Below are 17,345 nucleotides of genomic sequence, written 5' to 3'. Positions count from 1 at the left end.
ATGATGTTTTATTTGTACAGGTTATAAGTTATTAGTTTGTGATAGTATATTTGACCACTATTGTATTTTTTTTGTTAAAGGTGGTTGTTCAACGCACAGAACAGCCCAACGACCTAGTAGTAAATGACAGTGTCCAACCTCAATTAGTTGTTGGGGATGGACTGCAATATCAGCAACAATATATTATCCGCCATGAGCCACCAGCGCCACCACCACCTCTTCATTCTGAATTTCAACAACAACAGCAGCAACAGCAACATCAACAACAAGCTCTCCATAGACAACAGGTAAATGACCGGAGTGAACTTGTGTGTGAAGTGAAGGCTTCTGCTTAAGCTAAGAGTTTTATGAATATGAAATTTAATTAATTTATTTTATTGCTAACTTACCTTTTCAGAACTCTGCCATATGATAGATTTCAACATTACCAGTGTAAATCACGTTTGTAGCATTATCACTAGCAAGTATAATATATACATTATTTTTATTAAGTACTTTATTTGTAGGTTTACTACACATCTGAGGCACAGGTTGTGTTGCAACAAGCTCAGCAGATCATTGATGCATCTTTGATGCAACAGTCATCTACACAGCGTCCCCAACATGTATGTCTGCTAATTAGATAAATGTCTTACTGTAAATAAATCAAACATATGCATGTGAGGCATCATTAACATCTTTCTAGCTTTCTAAATGTGCTACCTACTCATATTGTTCTACAATGTTAGCAATTGTTTTACTTTGTCAATCCAGAGAATTGTCAAATCTTAATACTTCAAGCAAGCAATTCATGTATTTTTGCATTTCAAGTTGTAGACTGGAGACTAGAAAGATAGAGAGAAAAATAAATTTTGCATTTAGATAAAGTTTAAAAAAAAAAAAAAAAGAGACACTTTAGTTAAGCTTTGTCACCCACTTATTTTTTTTATTTGTTAGAAAGAAATTGTTTTAATTTCTGCTTAACATTGTGTTTACATCACAGTGCACCTCATGTCATTGTTTGTAGACCTAGCAGCTTCTGTTCTGTCATGTTATATTCTTTAATGCTTTAAGGTTGTGTCTTATGATTCATGTAAAGGGAGATACTCCTAATATACTACTATATATTGATCAAAGATAGTCCACTGCACTGATATAAATAACACCTCATATACTCATTAAACTAATAAGTCATTGGTGAGTAACAGTAATTTTATACCCCTTCGATAATTTCTTTCCCTTTTCACTCTGCTTATTACCTTTCAAGAGGGCTACTATTCTGGAGTTCACAATTAAACAATTAGGATGAGATATTCAAATAAATTAATATACAAAGGTATCTATTACTTTAATAAAATTACATTTTTAGTAAAATATGGTTGTCAAAATCCTCTATGAATTGGATCTTGCAATCTATTTTGTCTGAATTTACTAGACAGGCCACCTATATTACTTTTCTGATTTTGATGCTAATATGAGGCCAATGAAAAAAATTTTGATAGTATGAAACCTTCTGCTTTCAAACAGATCTTTTTCTTAATGATTACTATATAATTTTAAAACCGTGGGAATAATTTGTAGAGAGAAAAAAATGATTAAAATCTATTTTCCGAGTCATCATTCATACAATTTAAAGATTTACTTTTTCCATAAAACAAATATAATATTGTTATGTGATGAAAAAACAAAACTAAAATTTTGATTTAATAAAAATGTACAATATGCTCTATAAAAATACCTATTTTGCAATTATGAGCTAATTTAGTCAATTAGCTAATGGCACATCCCCATCCCCATCAATACTTTTTAATTATAAAATATTTAAAATATTAATATAAATCTAATCTAAAATACTGTTGGCATAGCATTTGGGGAACATTCCTCTGATATTCCTCTTATGGAAAAATTTGCATATTTGGTAGCTATGAGAATTGGTAATAATCTATTTATCAAGCCCTAAGTGACAGGTGGTCCACCCAAAAATATTTTTTTTACAATTTAGCATTCCAAAATATTTTTTAAAACCTAAAACAAGCGTCGCAGGCAATAACTAGTATTATATATTATATGAATTAAGTTTAATTACATCTTTTTTATGGGATTATAAGGATTACCTGAAAGTAATAAAACAATATGAAAAAAGTATTGATCATACTGTAAAATTGAAATAATAATTCTAGATTGCTTAACATTTGCATAATAATTTAGCTATTTTCATATAACCATGTGTTACATATTTAGGTCTTGCTACTGAATTAGTTTAGTTTCATATATCTTTATCAATATTTTCGTTTTGATATATCAATGTACTACATGCCCTCTGTTTTTTAAAACCAAAAATTATACAACCAAAACCTTTTCTAAAAAACTGGTTTTAATGGCTATAAAGAGTGTGATATCTACTCTTCTTTAATATACAATGCAAGGTGATTTAAAATAAATAGTTAAAATTTTTATTGCTGATACATAAATATGCTTAAATGTTAATCATTAATATCTCGCACCTTAGTTTAGGGTAAATACGCCTCTTCCAGATGTCCCGATTCAAAGCTTTGTTGGACCACAGTATGCCAGCTACTTGCTTCTTTGTCTACCCGTTTTTCTTTTTGAGCCATCCTTGACTTCCTATCCATTCAAAGCTTTGATCCATTTCTTGGGTTTCTCGCGAAGCATGTGGCCTGTCCATCTCATTGTTACTTTTTGATCAGGGTGACAGCATCTTTAAGCTTTTAAATATTTTGCATCTCTGCCTAGCCTTTTTAGTAAAGCCCAACATGCTGCGTTCAATACTTATTTGGTAAGTTTAAATTTTATAAAGGATTTATTCTGTGTCTTTGTCCATGTTTGGCATCCCTAAGTTAGGACAGGAAGTATGCAAAGATTAAAGCGTTTTCTTTTAGATCATATTGAATACTGGCTGTTTTCATGATGACTCTGAGTGACCAGTATTTGTGAGGTAACTGTACTTGCAGTTAAAAATGTTGTAGATAATTTAATTCATGTTAATAATTTTTTTGTGTTTTTATACAAGTTTTAAGTATCTTTCTATCAGTGTTTTGACTAAAATACAGCAAGGTCACTTATTCTAACCTTCACTCTAGCATTGTTCATAAAAAAGGCAAAACAGATCAATATAACATTTAATGTTAGAAATGAACCTTTATAATGTCAGTAATCAATCAAAGTTATTATCTGGTTGAAATACTAATTAATTTCTTGAGTTGAACTTTTTTTTTTTCAATTGAAATTGTAACTGTTTTGTTTATAAATCAAATTTTAAAACACAATACTAGTGTAAATTAAATCTTACACAAAACTAGTGTAATTAATTTGCTATAGTACATAACAACCAATTAAATTTGTGGGGTTATCCACATGTAATAATTTCTTTATTCTTAATATAATAAACTAATGCATATAGTAAAAAAACATTAAAGTAAACAAACAAAATAATAATGTATAATCTAACAAAAATGTATGGGTTTGTAGGACTGCAAGTGTTCTCTTCCAAGCAACGCTTTGCGTAACAAAATTAGATTATTAGAATTACAAAGGTGGTTGGTGCATAAAAAAAGTTACATTTAACAGTTCACTTAAATTATTGGGTGGCTTTTAGTAAATTATTCTTTACAGATTCTCCATAGTAAGCTTATTAAGAACGCTTTACTCTAATACTAGATTTCACTATGGAATCTTCTTTTTTGCAATTATATCGTATTTTAGAGATTCTGTGTAATGTTGCGTGTAAAGAAATAACGTAATATACTTAGCATACAAAGGGGGTCGAATATTTTGACTTGCCTGCCATTTTAATTTATTTTTTCCACACAAAAACGCATACTACCTAAAGCAAACGATAGCTGGCAGCAATACTAATAATTGCTATAAACGATAGATCAGTGTTTAGGGTTTCGGCGGCCCTTTTTGGGAGATCGAGTTCGATCACCTCTTTATTTTTTTTCGGAGTTACGTTAGTTTTGAATTCAAACAATTCAAACCTGGTTTAATGGTTAAGGGTTCTCTTAACCGTTAAACCAGGTTATATTATCGTAAGGAAACCTGCATGCGTGACAGTTTTCAAAGGCGTGTTTAGTCTACCAGTCTGAACTTGATCAGCGCCGTGGACTACAGCATCATCACTTCTCATTCTGAGACCCGTGCTCTAGTGGCCCACTACAGGGCACTGGTGATGGGTTCATAATAATGATAATGATTACTAACCAATCCGTATAAAATATAAGCAATATAAGCTATGATAATTGTACTATTAGTGAATAATAAAATTAAATGTATTAATTGAAAAATATTTCAAAGCCAATTCTTCATTCAAGGTATCTTATGGATAAACTTAAAATTAAACAAATTTTAAATTTATTCAATACCTATAAAACTTTGATACTTGAGTTTTATTATGAAAACTTGTCACTTAGATTATATTGATATTAATGAATACTTATTTGTATTTATGCCAGCATTCGATTAATACAGGTTTTGCGCTTGGCCATAATAAGGAATAAAAAAAAATGTCGCTGTGTTTTAAATTATGCTTGATCTATATCATGGACTACCACCAAGTATAGTCAGGTTCTATGCCAAACTTAATCTATTTTTTTTTTAAGCTTCAACAGGTTACCCCAGCACATGTGTTGTCACAGCCCACTGTGATACATCCTGCGCAACAACCGCCGCCGCAACCTCCACCCTCACAAACGACCGCTCAACATGGACCTCCAGCAACCGTTAGTAAACCTTACTTCCATACTAACATTATAAATGAATGTTTGTTTGTTTGTCCTTACCTAACGTCCTAACTAGACAAACAATCAACTTGATTTTTGGCATAATACGAAGAGTAACGTAGGATACATTTAACCTAGAAAAACTCGCGCGGTTGTAAAAACCACAATAAAAGCGGAAAAAGAACGCGGGCAGTAGCTAATATAAATATAAACAAAAAAAAAATCTTATCATTGGTAAGCGTCGTAAATGCATTAATTAAATTAAATTAAATTAAATATACTACGACAATACACACACCGTCACCTAGCCCCAAAGTAAGCTTAGCTTGTGTTATGGGAACTAAGATGACTGATTAATATTTTTATAAGTAATATACATAAATACTTAGAATATGCATATAAACACCCAGATACTGAAAAATATTTACGCTCATCACATAAACATTTTCCAGTAGTGGGAATCGAACCCACGGCCTTGGGCTCAGAAAGCAGGGTCGCTGCAAACTGCGCCAATCGGCCGTCAAACTTACATATCACTTTACAACGTCTGAAACGATTTGGTATTATTTCTGATGTAATTATTATGTTTGTAACTGTCCAAACATTGTTATGGGCTTCATAAGAAGGCTCAGAGTCCCTCGGCAGGCTATGGAGAAAGGTATACTAGGACTATCTCTATAAATCAGAACTGAGATCCATAAAAGAATAAATAAAGAAGTGGGCATATAGCTCGAACCAAAGAACGTTTTGGTCCAAAAGTGCTGTAATAGAAATCCAGAACCGGTAAACGCAGCGTTGGTGGGCCTCCAAAGAGGTGGACTGACAAAACCAATCGAGTTACTGAAAGATTTTGTTATGTTCGTAATAGGTTATTTCAGCAGTACAAAGACGTTCAGGTCGGACACTGGTCCAACCAACCAACTCTGTTGTACAGAAATTTCTTATCTAAACAAAATGGTAAAAATATATTAATCCTTCCTGTCAACTTCGTACAGAGATTTGTGAAAAACATAATTGGCACCACTTCCTTGATTATATTATTAGAATATAAATAGTTAATATGATAATAAGCGCGAAATGTTTTAGTTATAATCTTATTTATAGCCACCTCAACAACAACAGCAACAGATGTCTCGTGCGTCACCTCAACTCATGCAGCATTTGCAACAACATCATCAGCAAATCCAATTGCAACTACAACAGCAGCAACAACAGCAACTCCAACATCAGTTACAACAACAGCAGCAGCAGCAACAGCATCAGCAGCACATGCAATCTCAGCAGATACAGCCGCAACAAATTGTAATGCACACTACTTACGTTAATCAAGCCGTAAGTTTTTTTGTAGGATTTCTTACTTAATTTTTATAGTTCATACTAACTATTATAAGATATAGATCTAATGTTTTTTTTCTATAATTAAAAAAATATAGACTATTATTTTGAGAGAATAGCCGTCACATAACGCCAGGCAGATGTAAAAGATCAAAGTTAATAGAAGAATTTTTCGCATTTCGCAACGCATGCTTCTTTCCAATGGTTTTGGAAATGTCTGCTGAAATGATGACATGTGCGTTTTAATTTAAGTAATTAAATATCACTTGATATAAAGGTAAAGGAAAACTTCGTGAGGAAACCTGCATGCCGGAAAGTGCTCCATAATGTTCTCAAAAGCGTGTCTAGTACGCGTGGGGGACTGTGGCCTAAATCCTTCTAATTCTGAGAGGAGACCCCCATCGCAAACTATCGTTTTAAAAAAAAGTCTTAGAAAAAAGTTGTTACTTTTAATGTAAACAACTACAGGCCGAGAGCTTTCTGGTATTTTTTATTGAAGCATGTATACAGTGTTTTTTTTTAAATAACAATAATTTGTTAATGTAATTTTTCATTACTTAGGGAACTCCTACACGTCAAGCTCCACCCAGGTTGCTTAACTCGGGACTAACCAGCACCGGAGGAGGAGTGGCTTTGGTGCGTGCGGCCGCGCGGCCAGTGCGTCCTCGCAGACCCGCAATGCGATCTCCTATGACTACACCGCCTTTAGTGCCACAACGTCTTCTGAACCCTCAACATCAACAGGTATACCAAAATCCTTCAAAATGAACCTTTCCGATCAGGAAGCATACATGTTTTTAATTATATCATCATCATCATCCTCCTCGATAGCCTATAACAGTTCACTGCTGGACTAAAGGCCTCTCCTAACGGGAGGGTTTGCCCTTAATCACCACGCACAGATGGTAGTAATAGCACAGAGAATGCTGTTGCCCATTCTCCGTTACATTCCCTTAGTCGCCCCGTGGAACCCGCGGGAAGAGCGAGAGGTGGGGACAACTGTATTCTGATTTGCCGTCGCCATACAGCAAACAAACAGAGGCAGTTATAATCTTAATATATATAAATCTCCTGTCACGATGTTTGTCCGCGATGGAGTCCTAAACTACTTACCGATTTTAAATTAAATAAGCACACTGTGAGCAGACTGTTCCAACTTAAGAGATAGGATAGCTTAGATCTTTAATTATAGTCGCAATTTTATTTTATTGCAAATTATTTGTCTATAATTAATTCTAAAACTATACTCATGTAAGGCTTAGCGATACTGAATACTTTAAAAACAAAATCAAACGCAGACGAAGTCGCGGGCAACAGCTAGTAAAGTATATAAAGTACTCACTATTGTCAGTAATCTTCTATTACTTACAAAAAATCGCATCCTAATACCGTGGAGTCTGGAAGTTTATAATGCACTATGCCATCCAAAAAGTCAAACACTTTTTGTTTACTTATGGCAACCCTATTGAAGATAAAAGACCGACACGCATAGTACCTTCGCTACGCGACGCGTATTTAATAAACTGACAGGATTCACATGACTTTAATTTTAATTTTGCATGTGATGACAGGGCGGTATCTGATTTCTATCAGTAAAAACTATGGCGGTGGTTTCTTCAAAATCTATTAGGTTTTCAGTTTCACAGAAAAATCCCGGAGACCGTACATAATCTCTGAAGCCTGTGAAGAATTATTTCTGTTTTCATTTATACGTTTTATACTTTTTGCATCAAAAAAAGATATCGTCACAGGTTAGGTATGCCTGAATATGATCTATAATACTAGACTCTAAGAGCATTGGAAGTGAAAACGTAAGCTAGTAAGCGTGATTAAGGATAGCAATAATTGTGTCGATTTACTGAATAGATATATGTTTCCGCCAGGCTGCTGTAAGCAACGCGGTTAACGTGGGCAGCGGCCGCGGGCTAGGCAGCACAGTGGCAAGTGTAGCCAGCGGGGGCAGCGGGCGAGGGCTGGGGACGCCTGCGGCGGTGGGGAGCGCGGGGCGGGGCATCCGTCCGCAGCGACCCGGGTCCCCGCGCGTCCTCAACCCGCACGCTGCGCATGCGCAGCACCGCACCCCGAGACCACGCACACCGCTACTCGCCCAGGTATCCGATAACACTGCGGCTCCCTGCCCCCTTACCACCCTACCAACAAAGAAAGACGATTTAGCATTCTCGTACGACGCCGCGTAGAAATCACTGTGGCATCGGTAAAGAAATGAGTAAAATAATAAGATAAAATAAGACTAGCTACACATAAAGCCTATCCAAACCTAAAGCCTATCCAAACCTAACTAATAATTATTGCACTTTCGAAATCAACGTGATACTTTTATTGGAAACCGGTACGCCAAGCCATGTCCAATGGCACTAAAAATGGATTACATTGGAATGTACGGTCACTGAGAGTTTGGTCTTTGTTCTTCGCTGTACAGTAAAGCTATAGTAGTTCAGTTATGTACCTACACACGGACATACATATTACAGAAATATATCTCTGTATACTGATATATTTGAATTAAAAACTCTCAAAGAAGAGCCATTTACCTATTGTCTTATGTGGAGAATAGCGAAAGAATTAGAGATATAGAAGAAAACATTTTTGTTGAACCAAAAGAGCAAATCATTATTATTAAAACCAACACATTGATTATCCCACTCCTGGTCATAGACCACGCTGCTCCGATGCTGTGTAGGTTAGCTTACGTTTATGTCTTAATAGATAATCATCGAGGCCAACGACTTAACGTGTCTTCCAAAGCAGAGATGAGTTGATAAGGTCATATAGATACGAACCCCCTAAACCAAGTTACCATCTCAGATCACTACTGCTTAACCAATGACATCGATTTATTTGCTGTGTTGCATAGTTGCAACACAGCAAACTTATATCTGGCCATCATACTGTATTTAAGTCGTATTAAGAATTAAATGCAGTCCAGGGATAACTTTTAGGGAGATTAAAAAAACGCAAAACCAGCCAGCGTTGTCGACCGCATTGAAGTGTCATCGAAATCTTAATGTCTTCATCACCACAAAGTACTTATATCTGGCACGGGTGACGTAAGCTCAACAAACAATCAAGTATAGAGGCTTTCGTTTGGGTGAAAAAATATTTATTCAAATGATTTATCTTCTTCCATCCCCACACCAGCAGCAGCAGCAACAGCAGCAGCAGCAGCAGCAGCAACAACAACAACATCAACAGCAGCATCAACTCGCGCAGCATGTTCTAAACCACCACCAGGGACAGCAAATCAATCAACTAAAACTCGCCACACAACAGGTTACTGTTCTAAACTAATATCTAAGTACAGTACAAGGTATCGTTAGTTGGTCGGACTGAAATAAGTTTCTAGTGCCTCAACGTATATAGCTTTTATCAACTAAATTGTGATATTGCCAGATTCAGGTTGGCCAACCAACAGTGGCGTGCATAGGGTTTTCGGTCAGGGTATGCATAAAAAAAATAGGTACTGAACATGCTATTTTGATGTTACTATATAATTTTATTTGTGAGTAGGTACCTAACCTAACATTGTTTATGATACCCATGTAGATCTTCTCATCATCTCATATTTCCAGTAGGTATAGTAAGCTCTGAGACGACCGACTAGCGAGTTTTTAAAATTGTCCGCCATTGCGGCAATTACATTAAATAATGTTTTTTAGTGTGAACAATAAACAAACATAGGTATTATTATAAATAAATAATGAAACAAAACATTGATCACTGCTATTCGCCTGTTTCTGTAAGTCAGTCAGAGCTCTTTTTACGTGCCGCTCCTTGTAGGTGCATTCCTTCCTTTACGAATAATCTCAATTAAACGTTGGTTAAGAATTAGCTCTAAACTTACCTACATTTTCCAAGCACACTGAACCATCAGATCACACGCCGAATATAAGAACTTTCTTACACTAAGAATATTCCTCACAATCATTTACAAACAGTACACTGTCACAAAGGTTAATGTTAACAATAATAATTGTAACTATTTACAAACAACCGTACAGCAAACGAAAAAAACAGTAATTAATTCTAATTCGGTGAATATAAGTTGTTATGACAGAAGGTAAAAGGTAAACAATAATGGCGCTGAGCGATCGCCAGCGATAATGAGAATATCATAGTCAAAATATGTCCGTAATATTTTCTTAGTACACAAATGCTATTAAAAGTTGTCATTTGAAGAATATTACTTCATCAGTTACCAATGGCACCTGGTATACGTTAATAATTTATTTAACATAATTCGGCAACTTTTAATTTGGTTATTTTAATATACTTTTTGAACAAATTAGGTACTTATAAATTTCTAAAGACCTTGAATGTAATAAAATTCATTGATAAATTTTTTAACTACAAAAAAAGAATTATTGCCGTTTAAAACAATAACAAACAAAGCAAATTACTTGTGCTTATAAAAAACAAAGCATACATTTGGATCATCAAATTTACATCAAATTTCCGTAAGCAGTGCTTTTAAGATTTGCACACAAGCGAAACCCCTATACTGGAAACCTGGAAAACTCGCACACATAGAAAGAGCCAAATATTGTGTAAGCACGCACGCGATTATATCACTACACACCAGAACTTCCTTGTGTGCTGGTGCACACAAGTAACGACAGATGCATTCAATCGCCGTGCTTCTATGGAGACCGCGGCGGCGCTGCGCATTAATTCGAGCGACGAATAAACGATTTGCCCGGCAATGGATACTTAATCGTGAAAACGCCAGCTAATTTTATGAGATTTAAATTATATTTAAAGCGTTACTTTTTATTTAGGGATACTGTTTACAACTCAAAATTAAAATATAGTCGAAATATTATGCAGTTTGTCTATTTTAGTTCTAAACCATGACACGGGACTTGTCCATTGATTTACATAGAAGTGCGGCCGGTTTTAACTAGATGGCGCTTTTATAGTTTTCTATTAATTGTTTAATTTTTTTTCAATCTTTAAATTTTAAGTCGTCTTTATGGTCTGAGAGGCCCTGAGGTCAGGGTATGCACTGCTTATTTGCATCTATGAGATGCACGCCACTGCCAACCAAGGGCTTGCACTTGGCTTTTGATCAGAGTTTGCATTAAACAAGCAACAAAACAATACGAAAAAATCCCATAAGTTTTACATAATCTTTAAGATAAGAAATGTTTTTATGCACGTGTGAAGTGCATGATATTTGATGAAAAGAAGATTAAGACGTATTTTTTTTTATATTCGTAAAATACCCTTTGAGGATCGACCTGAGCAGTAACTGTTTTTACTTCAACTGTATGTGAACACACTACATTATTTATATACTATAAAAAAGCATTATACTTCACCGACTACATTATTTATATACTATAAAAAAGCATTATACTTACGTAGGTATTTTAGTTAAAAAAGGCTGGGCGACAGTAAGGAATAGTTTTTTTTTTAAATTGTCCCCTGTGCAATATGAGATCTTTGAGCTCTTGCAAACCTTCCTACGCGAAATGCGAATATAACCTCTAATGACTTAAAGCTGTTTATTTAAACTCATTTTTTCCAAACAAATATCACACCTCAAATTTACTTCTCAGCTTTGCTTTTACGTATTTATTAACTATGTTATCGAAACTATGAATAAACACCAACGCTACACAAACGTTTTTATTACCTAATATGTTACTACTGTTTTTATGTAGTGACCATTTTATAGTAGAAAAAGTCCAAGTAAACATTGGCCAATGGTAAACAATAATGAAGATTGGCCGTGATTGACTTGGCAGTGTTAATAAGAATATTCTCAGAGTCAAAAAAAAAATGTTTTTTGTTATTATCCAAACGATAACCTTTATTTAAACAATTCATTCATCAGTTGGCAATGGCAACTAGTAAAAGTTACTAAATTTACCATTCATAATTCGGCAACTATTGATTTAATTATTTTAATTTATAATCTACAAAATCGATAAAGCTTTGGTCTTTATAAATTTCTAAGGACCCAATTAAAAAAATATGATTGCAGTTAAAAACAATAACAAACTATATAAATCAATCGTTTTGTATTAAAAAAACAAATCATTTGTTTGCATTTCAAATATACCAGTATTAATCATATTTCCCGTTGTATTAAATTAGTTTCCATTTTCCTTTTCAGCAACAAATTTTACTGAACCAACAAAACCAGCCGCACACTCAGCTATCCACACGTATAATAACCTCACAAGGAACCATTGTGACACAAACAATGAGCCCTGCATCCTCTCACCATACTGTACAACAAGCAAACCAAAACAACGGTCCTCTACCTCAACCTGTCCTAAACGCAACGCCACAACGAGCCTCTCCTCACCTCCAGCAAATTCAGCAACAAGTTAAGAAGGTGGTTGTCCAACCAAACAACGCCAACGATATGGATGATCTCGAAGAAAGTATAAAGGCTGCGATCGTGCAGAAAAACGCTCCTAATGTTAATGAAACCTTAACACAACCTCAGCAATTCCAAACAACCCCCCTAAGACAAAGCCATCCTGTAGGAATAACTCCAGGCCCACATAACACGCCACAGCAACACCAAATAAACTACAGCCCTCAACCCTTCCAACAGCAACAGATTACATTTGAACATGCACATGTGCAACAACAACACCAACAGCAGCAGCAACATCAACAACTTCAACACCAGCCGCAACAACCACAACAACATATACAGCAGCAACCACAACAGCAGCAGCTTCAACAGACTCAACCAATGATTAGTCAATTATTAATGGAACCAGACAATCCAGAAGATGAAAGACAGTTTATATCACTGGCAAGCGGGCAGCGGATTTCAGTTGCGGAATACAAGCGAATTCACCACTCACGTATGACACAACAGCAGCAACAGCAACAACTACAGCAAGTGAGGTAAGGAGTATATTTTTAATATTAATTTAGACTAAAAAAGTTATATCTGTGCCCATTTTCACTAACGACGGTCAAGGCAATGCCTAAAGCCTAATAAAAGAAGATTCCTGGGCACACATTTATTCTTACACTAAGCAATTCATGTAACCTAACTTGTCTATGGTTCTTGCCATAAGTGGTATTTTGTGTTTGTATGGATTTAATATTATTAAAAGATAACGAATTAATATTTTTGTCATCGGTCAAGTGTCAGTTTACGAGTCCCCTAAAATTTACAATCCGCCGAATCGGTTTCGTAATTTTAGACGGCGCCTAACGTCGTTATACCTCGTCATAAAAGTTCGTAAAAAGTTTTTTGCTCTAGGAATTAACGGGCTGTTCAGGGCGGCTGTTGTGATTAAAATAAACTGTTTAAAGCGATTATTTTATTAAAATAATATAAAACTTTAATTTTAATGTTGCATTACAGAGAGAGCGGTCGGCAAACTTTGGTGCGTAGTAAAGAACAACAAAGACCTGTGCAAAGAGTTCCTCCGATGCAAACCCAGCCCCAATCGAATCATCTGGCAGGTTAGACAAAAAATTTATAATTTTCTTGTTTATTTTAGATTATTTTGTCTGTACTAGTACCTACAGTAACTAACTTACCTACTCATATTCTGCAAAAAAAACTTATACGAGTTTACCTATAAAATAAATTATATTAAGTAATAATGATATTAAGTAATAATTTGTTTGTTTTTGTGTATGATCTGCTTTTACGAGTATCTGTACCTTGGAACGAAGTGTTCTATTAAAACAGATGTGCTGCACGTACTTTTATACCTCCATGTACCGTTAAATAGATGGAAGAGTTTTAAAAAAAAGGTTTAGTAGTTTTTATCAGAGTTCGTAAGTTTATGTTTACAAACTTACACATTCTTATGAATATGAAATGTGTTTTATGCACTATAAAAAAAGATTTTTAATTGATTTCCAAATGTTTTAGCTGTAAACAGTGAATCAATGAGTGGACCGTCTGAACAAACATCAGAGCCGCAATCGGCGAAAATGTTAATTTTCCTACAAAATGGAGAGCAGAGACTTATTACTTTTACACTGCCTAAAGAAAGTTGCACACTGCAGGAAGTTCTTGAACAGGTTAGTTTACTTTGTGTGTTAAACATGTATTCTAGTTGCCGCTGCAACTTAGTGTAACTCTTAATCCATCTTATAAAAAAGTTCGCCAAGCAAATTTTTGTCTTACGTAAGACGGAACCTAAGTATTTACTTCAAACCGCATCCAGTTTTCAAGACTGCTTTGTCAAACCTTTGCTGGTTTTAATCGCAATGAAAATATTGATTAGTAGGGAAGCAAAAATCAAAACGTGCTGAAATACGTAAAGTATATAAATTATGGGCACATAAACTAATTCCTGAAAAGTCGGAATGACGTTAGAATTGCCTCTTTGTTTTGTGGATATTCTCGGGCGGCGGTAATATCTTAACATCCGGTGATCGCCAGATTGCTTAAATAAAAATAATGAAATTCTTCTGAACCTTTACATTCTATTAATGCTACTATAATTGCCATATCAGATTGTGGGTATTAGCTTAATCTTGCCTCACACAATTAAAACAGTATTTGGGTAAATTTAATAGGGGAAAGTGGAATCTCTAGAATTACGTAGGTTTCTTCCCCTAATTCCCAAACCTTTGGCTTATGGATGGAGAATGCACGGTTGCAGCGGGAAATCACAAGAATCAAAATATTATATAAGCTATTTTTGTGTGTAGTAACATCAAAACGTAAATTTTTTGTTTCAGTGTCATGTACCTTTTACGGAAGATACTCACATACAATGTATGCAAAATAGTAATAGTGAAATAGATTACTTTGTATCAGTAGGTTCCACTACGAGAATAGAAGAGATGCTAGAAAATCACCCAGTAAGTATCCCGACATTTTTGTTTTCGATATTTCGGTTGAGGTTAAGTAAAGTAAGTCATTGGGATCGTCAAAAGGCATGATGATATTTACAAAGAATCGCTAAAATATTGTATAATTCTCATTATATATGTTTTATGTATTTTAAAAAAAGGTACTTTTATTTATATTCGGAGTGAGATTTTTCAATAAATAAAACCGCAAAATCTAGCGATCCGCCATGACAGATGAAACACCGAATTTAAATGTATGACGTCACCTCTATATCAACATAATTTTGACCGCTTAAACATCGAGTATGTCGAATATTTTGTGATTTCAAACTGCATTTGCTAATTTTTTTTTGCTATCCATACCAAAATCACGAGTGCTGTTGTGACACTCGGCGAGCGTATTCGCGGGGAATAATATTTTTACAAAATCTATAATTTTATAAACAAAATCTTTAATATTTGCAAAACAAAATATTTTTTGGATAATTCCAAACAACATAGGTCATTTTTTCAAAATTAGTCATCATGCCTATTGGACGTAGTTAATCGAAAAGAATCCAACCCACATTGAGGTAGTCTTGAGACATTTGGGCCTTACAAATAAATTCGGCATAACGTTGCAATAGTTATGCAGTGTGTTTTCACGCTCTGGCATTGAAAGATGTTGTCAGTTGAAGTGCGCCAAAACACTGCATAGCGCACTGCAAAAATTAGATTCGCATGACATCGCAATTATGCCAAAATTTCTAAGGCCTTCTAAGGCCCCCGATTGTCTCAAAACTACCTAAATGTAAGTCGTATCCTTTTCGTTTATCGACACCCAACTATTGCCGTCGTCGAATAAATAACATAATTTAAATAATACCGAATAACGGCGGATAAAATTAAACAATTTGTTACAGATGTTAGTTGGAGATATAAGTAGTAGAAGCTCCCCTAATGTATTATCACAACCCCAGAGTAGTGAAATGTCTACTCCCGAAAAGGGACCATGTCCTGATAATGGTGATTATATATTATTTTATATCCTCAAAATATATCCTTATATATTATTTCATGTGCTTTTCTTTAGTTTTATTTCATCAATAAGTACCGCGTAAAGACTTGCATTACACTTGTAAATATATATATATTGATTATTTTATATTCTTACTCAATCATCCAAAATGTCTATAGGAAATATTTAAAATTTCCTCAGGTAATTACATACTAGTTATGTGATAAAATAATACTGTTATCTATTTCAATATTTTTTATTTTTAATAAATAATTAATAGACTGATAAATGTCGCTAGTTCACAGCGTTGGTCTACACTAGCTGTAAGGTGTTTCTGAATGCACCGAATATAGTAATTTTTTGTTATATTACTTATTGAAATATTCTTTTTTGTTTATTTAGTATTAATGCAGCACAGAATTTTAATGGCTAAATATGGTAAAATTTTGTGACTGACTATAAAACATCCTCCCTGCATACTATATGAACATTAACAATTTTATAAACATAAATAAGTTGATTTTATTTTCGCAGTAAATAATAGTCCTGAATCTCCAGAACAAAGATCACCGCCACCACGTTACGTTGATGGAATGTTGGCAGTCTGCAAGTCTTGTGGCTATACCGGCTATGACTTCAGCCGCTGTCAAAGGTCTGTTACGCTATTGTTTAATAATTGTGTTTAACATTATGATCGTATTATTAATATTAAAACCGAGGAGTTTGATTTTTAAACTCTGGAATTACCCGTAGGATGTGAAGCATCCTTTTTGCGTTTGATACCTGGTTTCTTGTAGAAGTAAAAAGGCTATTAACATATCATGCTTAGACTCTTAGCAGGCGTGGAAACAGCGCGGAAGGGGTCGGGGTATAATGGTATTGGATGAAAGTTTGATTGGTTGAAAATTTGCATGGGATTAATTTATTGAGCAGACGTCGCGCTGGAACAGCTATCAATACACTATAAAGTAGTAATGTTTTTATAATGTTGCAATAATATTATCTTGGTTGTGTAGATGTAGTGTGGCAATAATATTAATAATTTTGCAATTATTTACCAGACGAAAAACTTGTCATCGTACGAATTCATAACTGGGACATATGGTCAAATTCGAAAATGTTTTAGTCCTGTATTTAGAGTTATATCTTGATCAAACTTATGATATTGTTCTCACTGAAATATATTATATCTGCCCAATCAGCAATATTGTAACATTCCTTAGTTTTAATTTAGTTTTCAATGTTCATCATCTCACCTAATATACGTTTGTTAAAGATGTAAACGAGTATTCACGGAAGAACCTAAAAGTATACCAATAGCTAGTAAGAAAGTAGAACAAAAGAAAAAAGAACCAGAAAAACCATTATTAGAAAAACAGATGTAAGTACATTATTTTTCTTATAAACATTTATGAACTTCATACAATATAAAGAACGGATAAGGATGTTTCGATTTTTTGAGCTGTTCCTGTTCCTGTTGTTGT

The 17,345-nt window shown here is 34.4% G+C and overlaps 1 protein-coding gene across 4 annotated transcripts in view; it reads left to right on the top strand.

The window, feature by feature from the left end:
• LOC120625639 overlaps window positions 1-17,345 on the top strand; it is a 30,155-nt gene that overhangs the window by 1,644 nt on the left and 11,166 nt on the right. For 2 of the 4 annotated variants that reach the window (XM_039892726.1, XM_039892727.1), the window contains exons 3-16: window positions 81-287; window positions 507-605; window positions 4,599-4,718; window positions 5,823-6,050; window positions 6,615-6,797; window positions 7,937-8,164; window positions 9,213-9,344; window positions 12,193-12,944; window positions 13,414-13,514; window positions 13,933-14,084; window positions 14,751-14,873; window positions 15,767-15,869; window positions 16,396-16,513; window positions 17,138-17,242. In XM_039892726.1, the coding sequence (XP_039748660.1) occupies window positions 81-287; window positions 507-605; window positions 4,599-4,718; window positions 5,823-6,050; window positions 6,615-6,797; window positions 7,937-8,164; window positions 9,213-9,344; window positions 12,193-12,944; window positions 13,414-13,514; window positions 13,933-14,084; window positions 14,751-14,873; window positions 15,767-15,869; window positions 16,396-16,513; window positions 17,138-17,242 (2,651 nt within the window). The remainder of the gene's footprint in view (window positions 1-80; window positions 288-506; window positions 606-4,598; window positions 4,719-5,822; window positions 6,051-6,614; window positions 6,798-7,936; window positions 8,165-9,212; window positions 9,345-12,192; window positions 12,945-13,413; window positions 13,515-13,932; window positions 14,085-14,750; window positions 14,874-15,766; window positions 15,870-16,395; window positions 16,514-17,137; window positions 17,243-17,345) is intronic. The other 2 variants (XM_039892728.1, XM_039892729.1) reach the window with 2 other exon arrangements.

This window comes from Pararge aegeria, chromosome 8, assembly GCF_905163445.1.
Source record: "Pararge aegeria chromosome 8, ilParAegt1.1, whole genome shotgun sequence".
NCBI lineage: Eukaryota > Metazoa > Arthropoda > Insecta > Lepidoptera > Nymphalidae > Pararge > Pararge aegeria.
The sequence above is the reverse complement of the archived record's forward strand: the minus strand, read 5'-3'. Positions and strand labels throughout refer to the sequence as shown.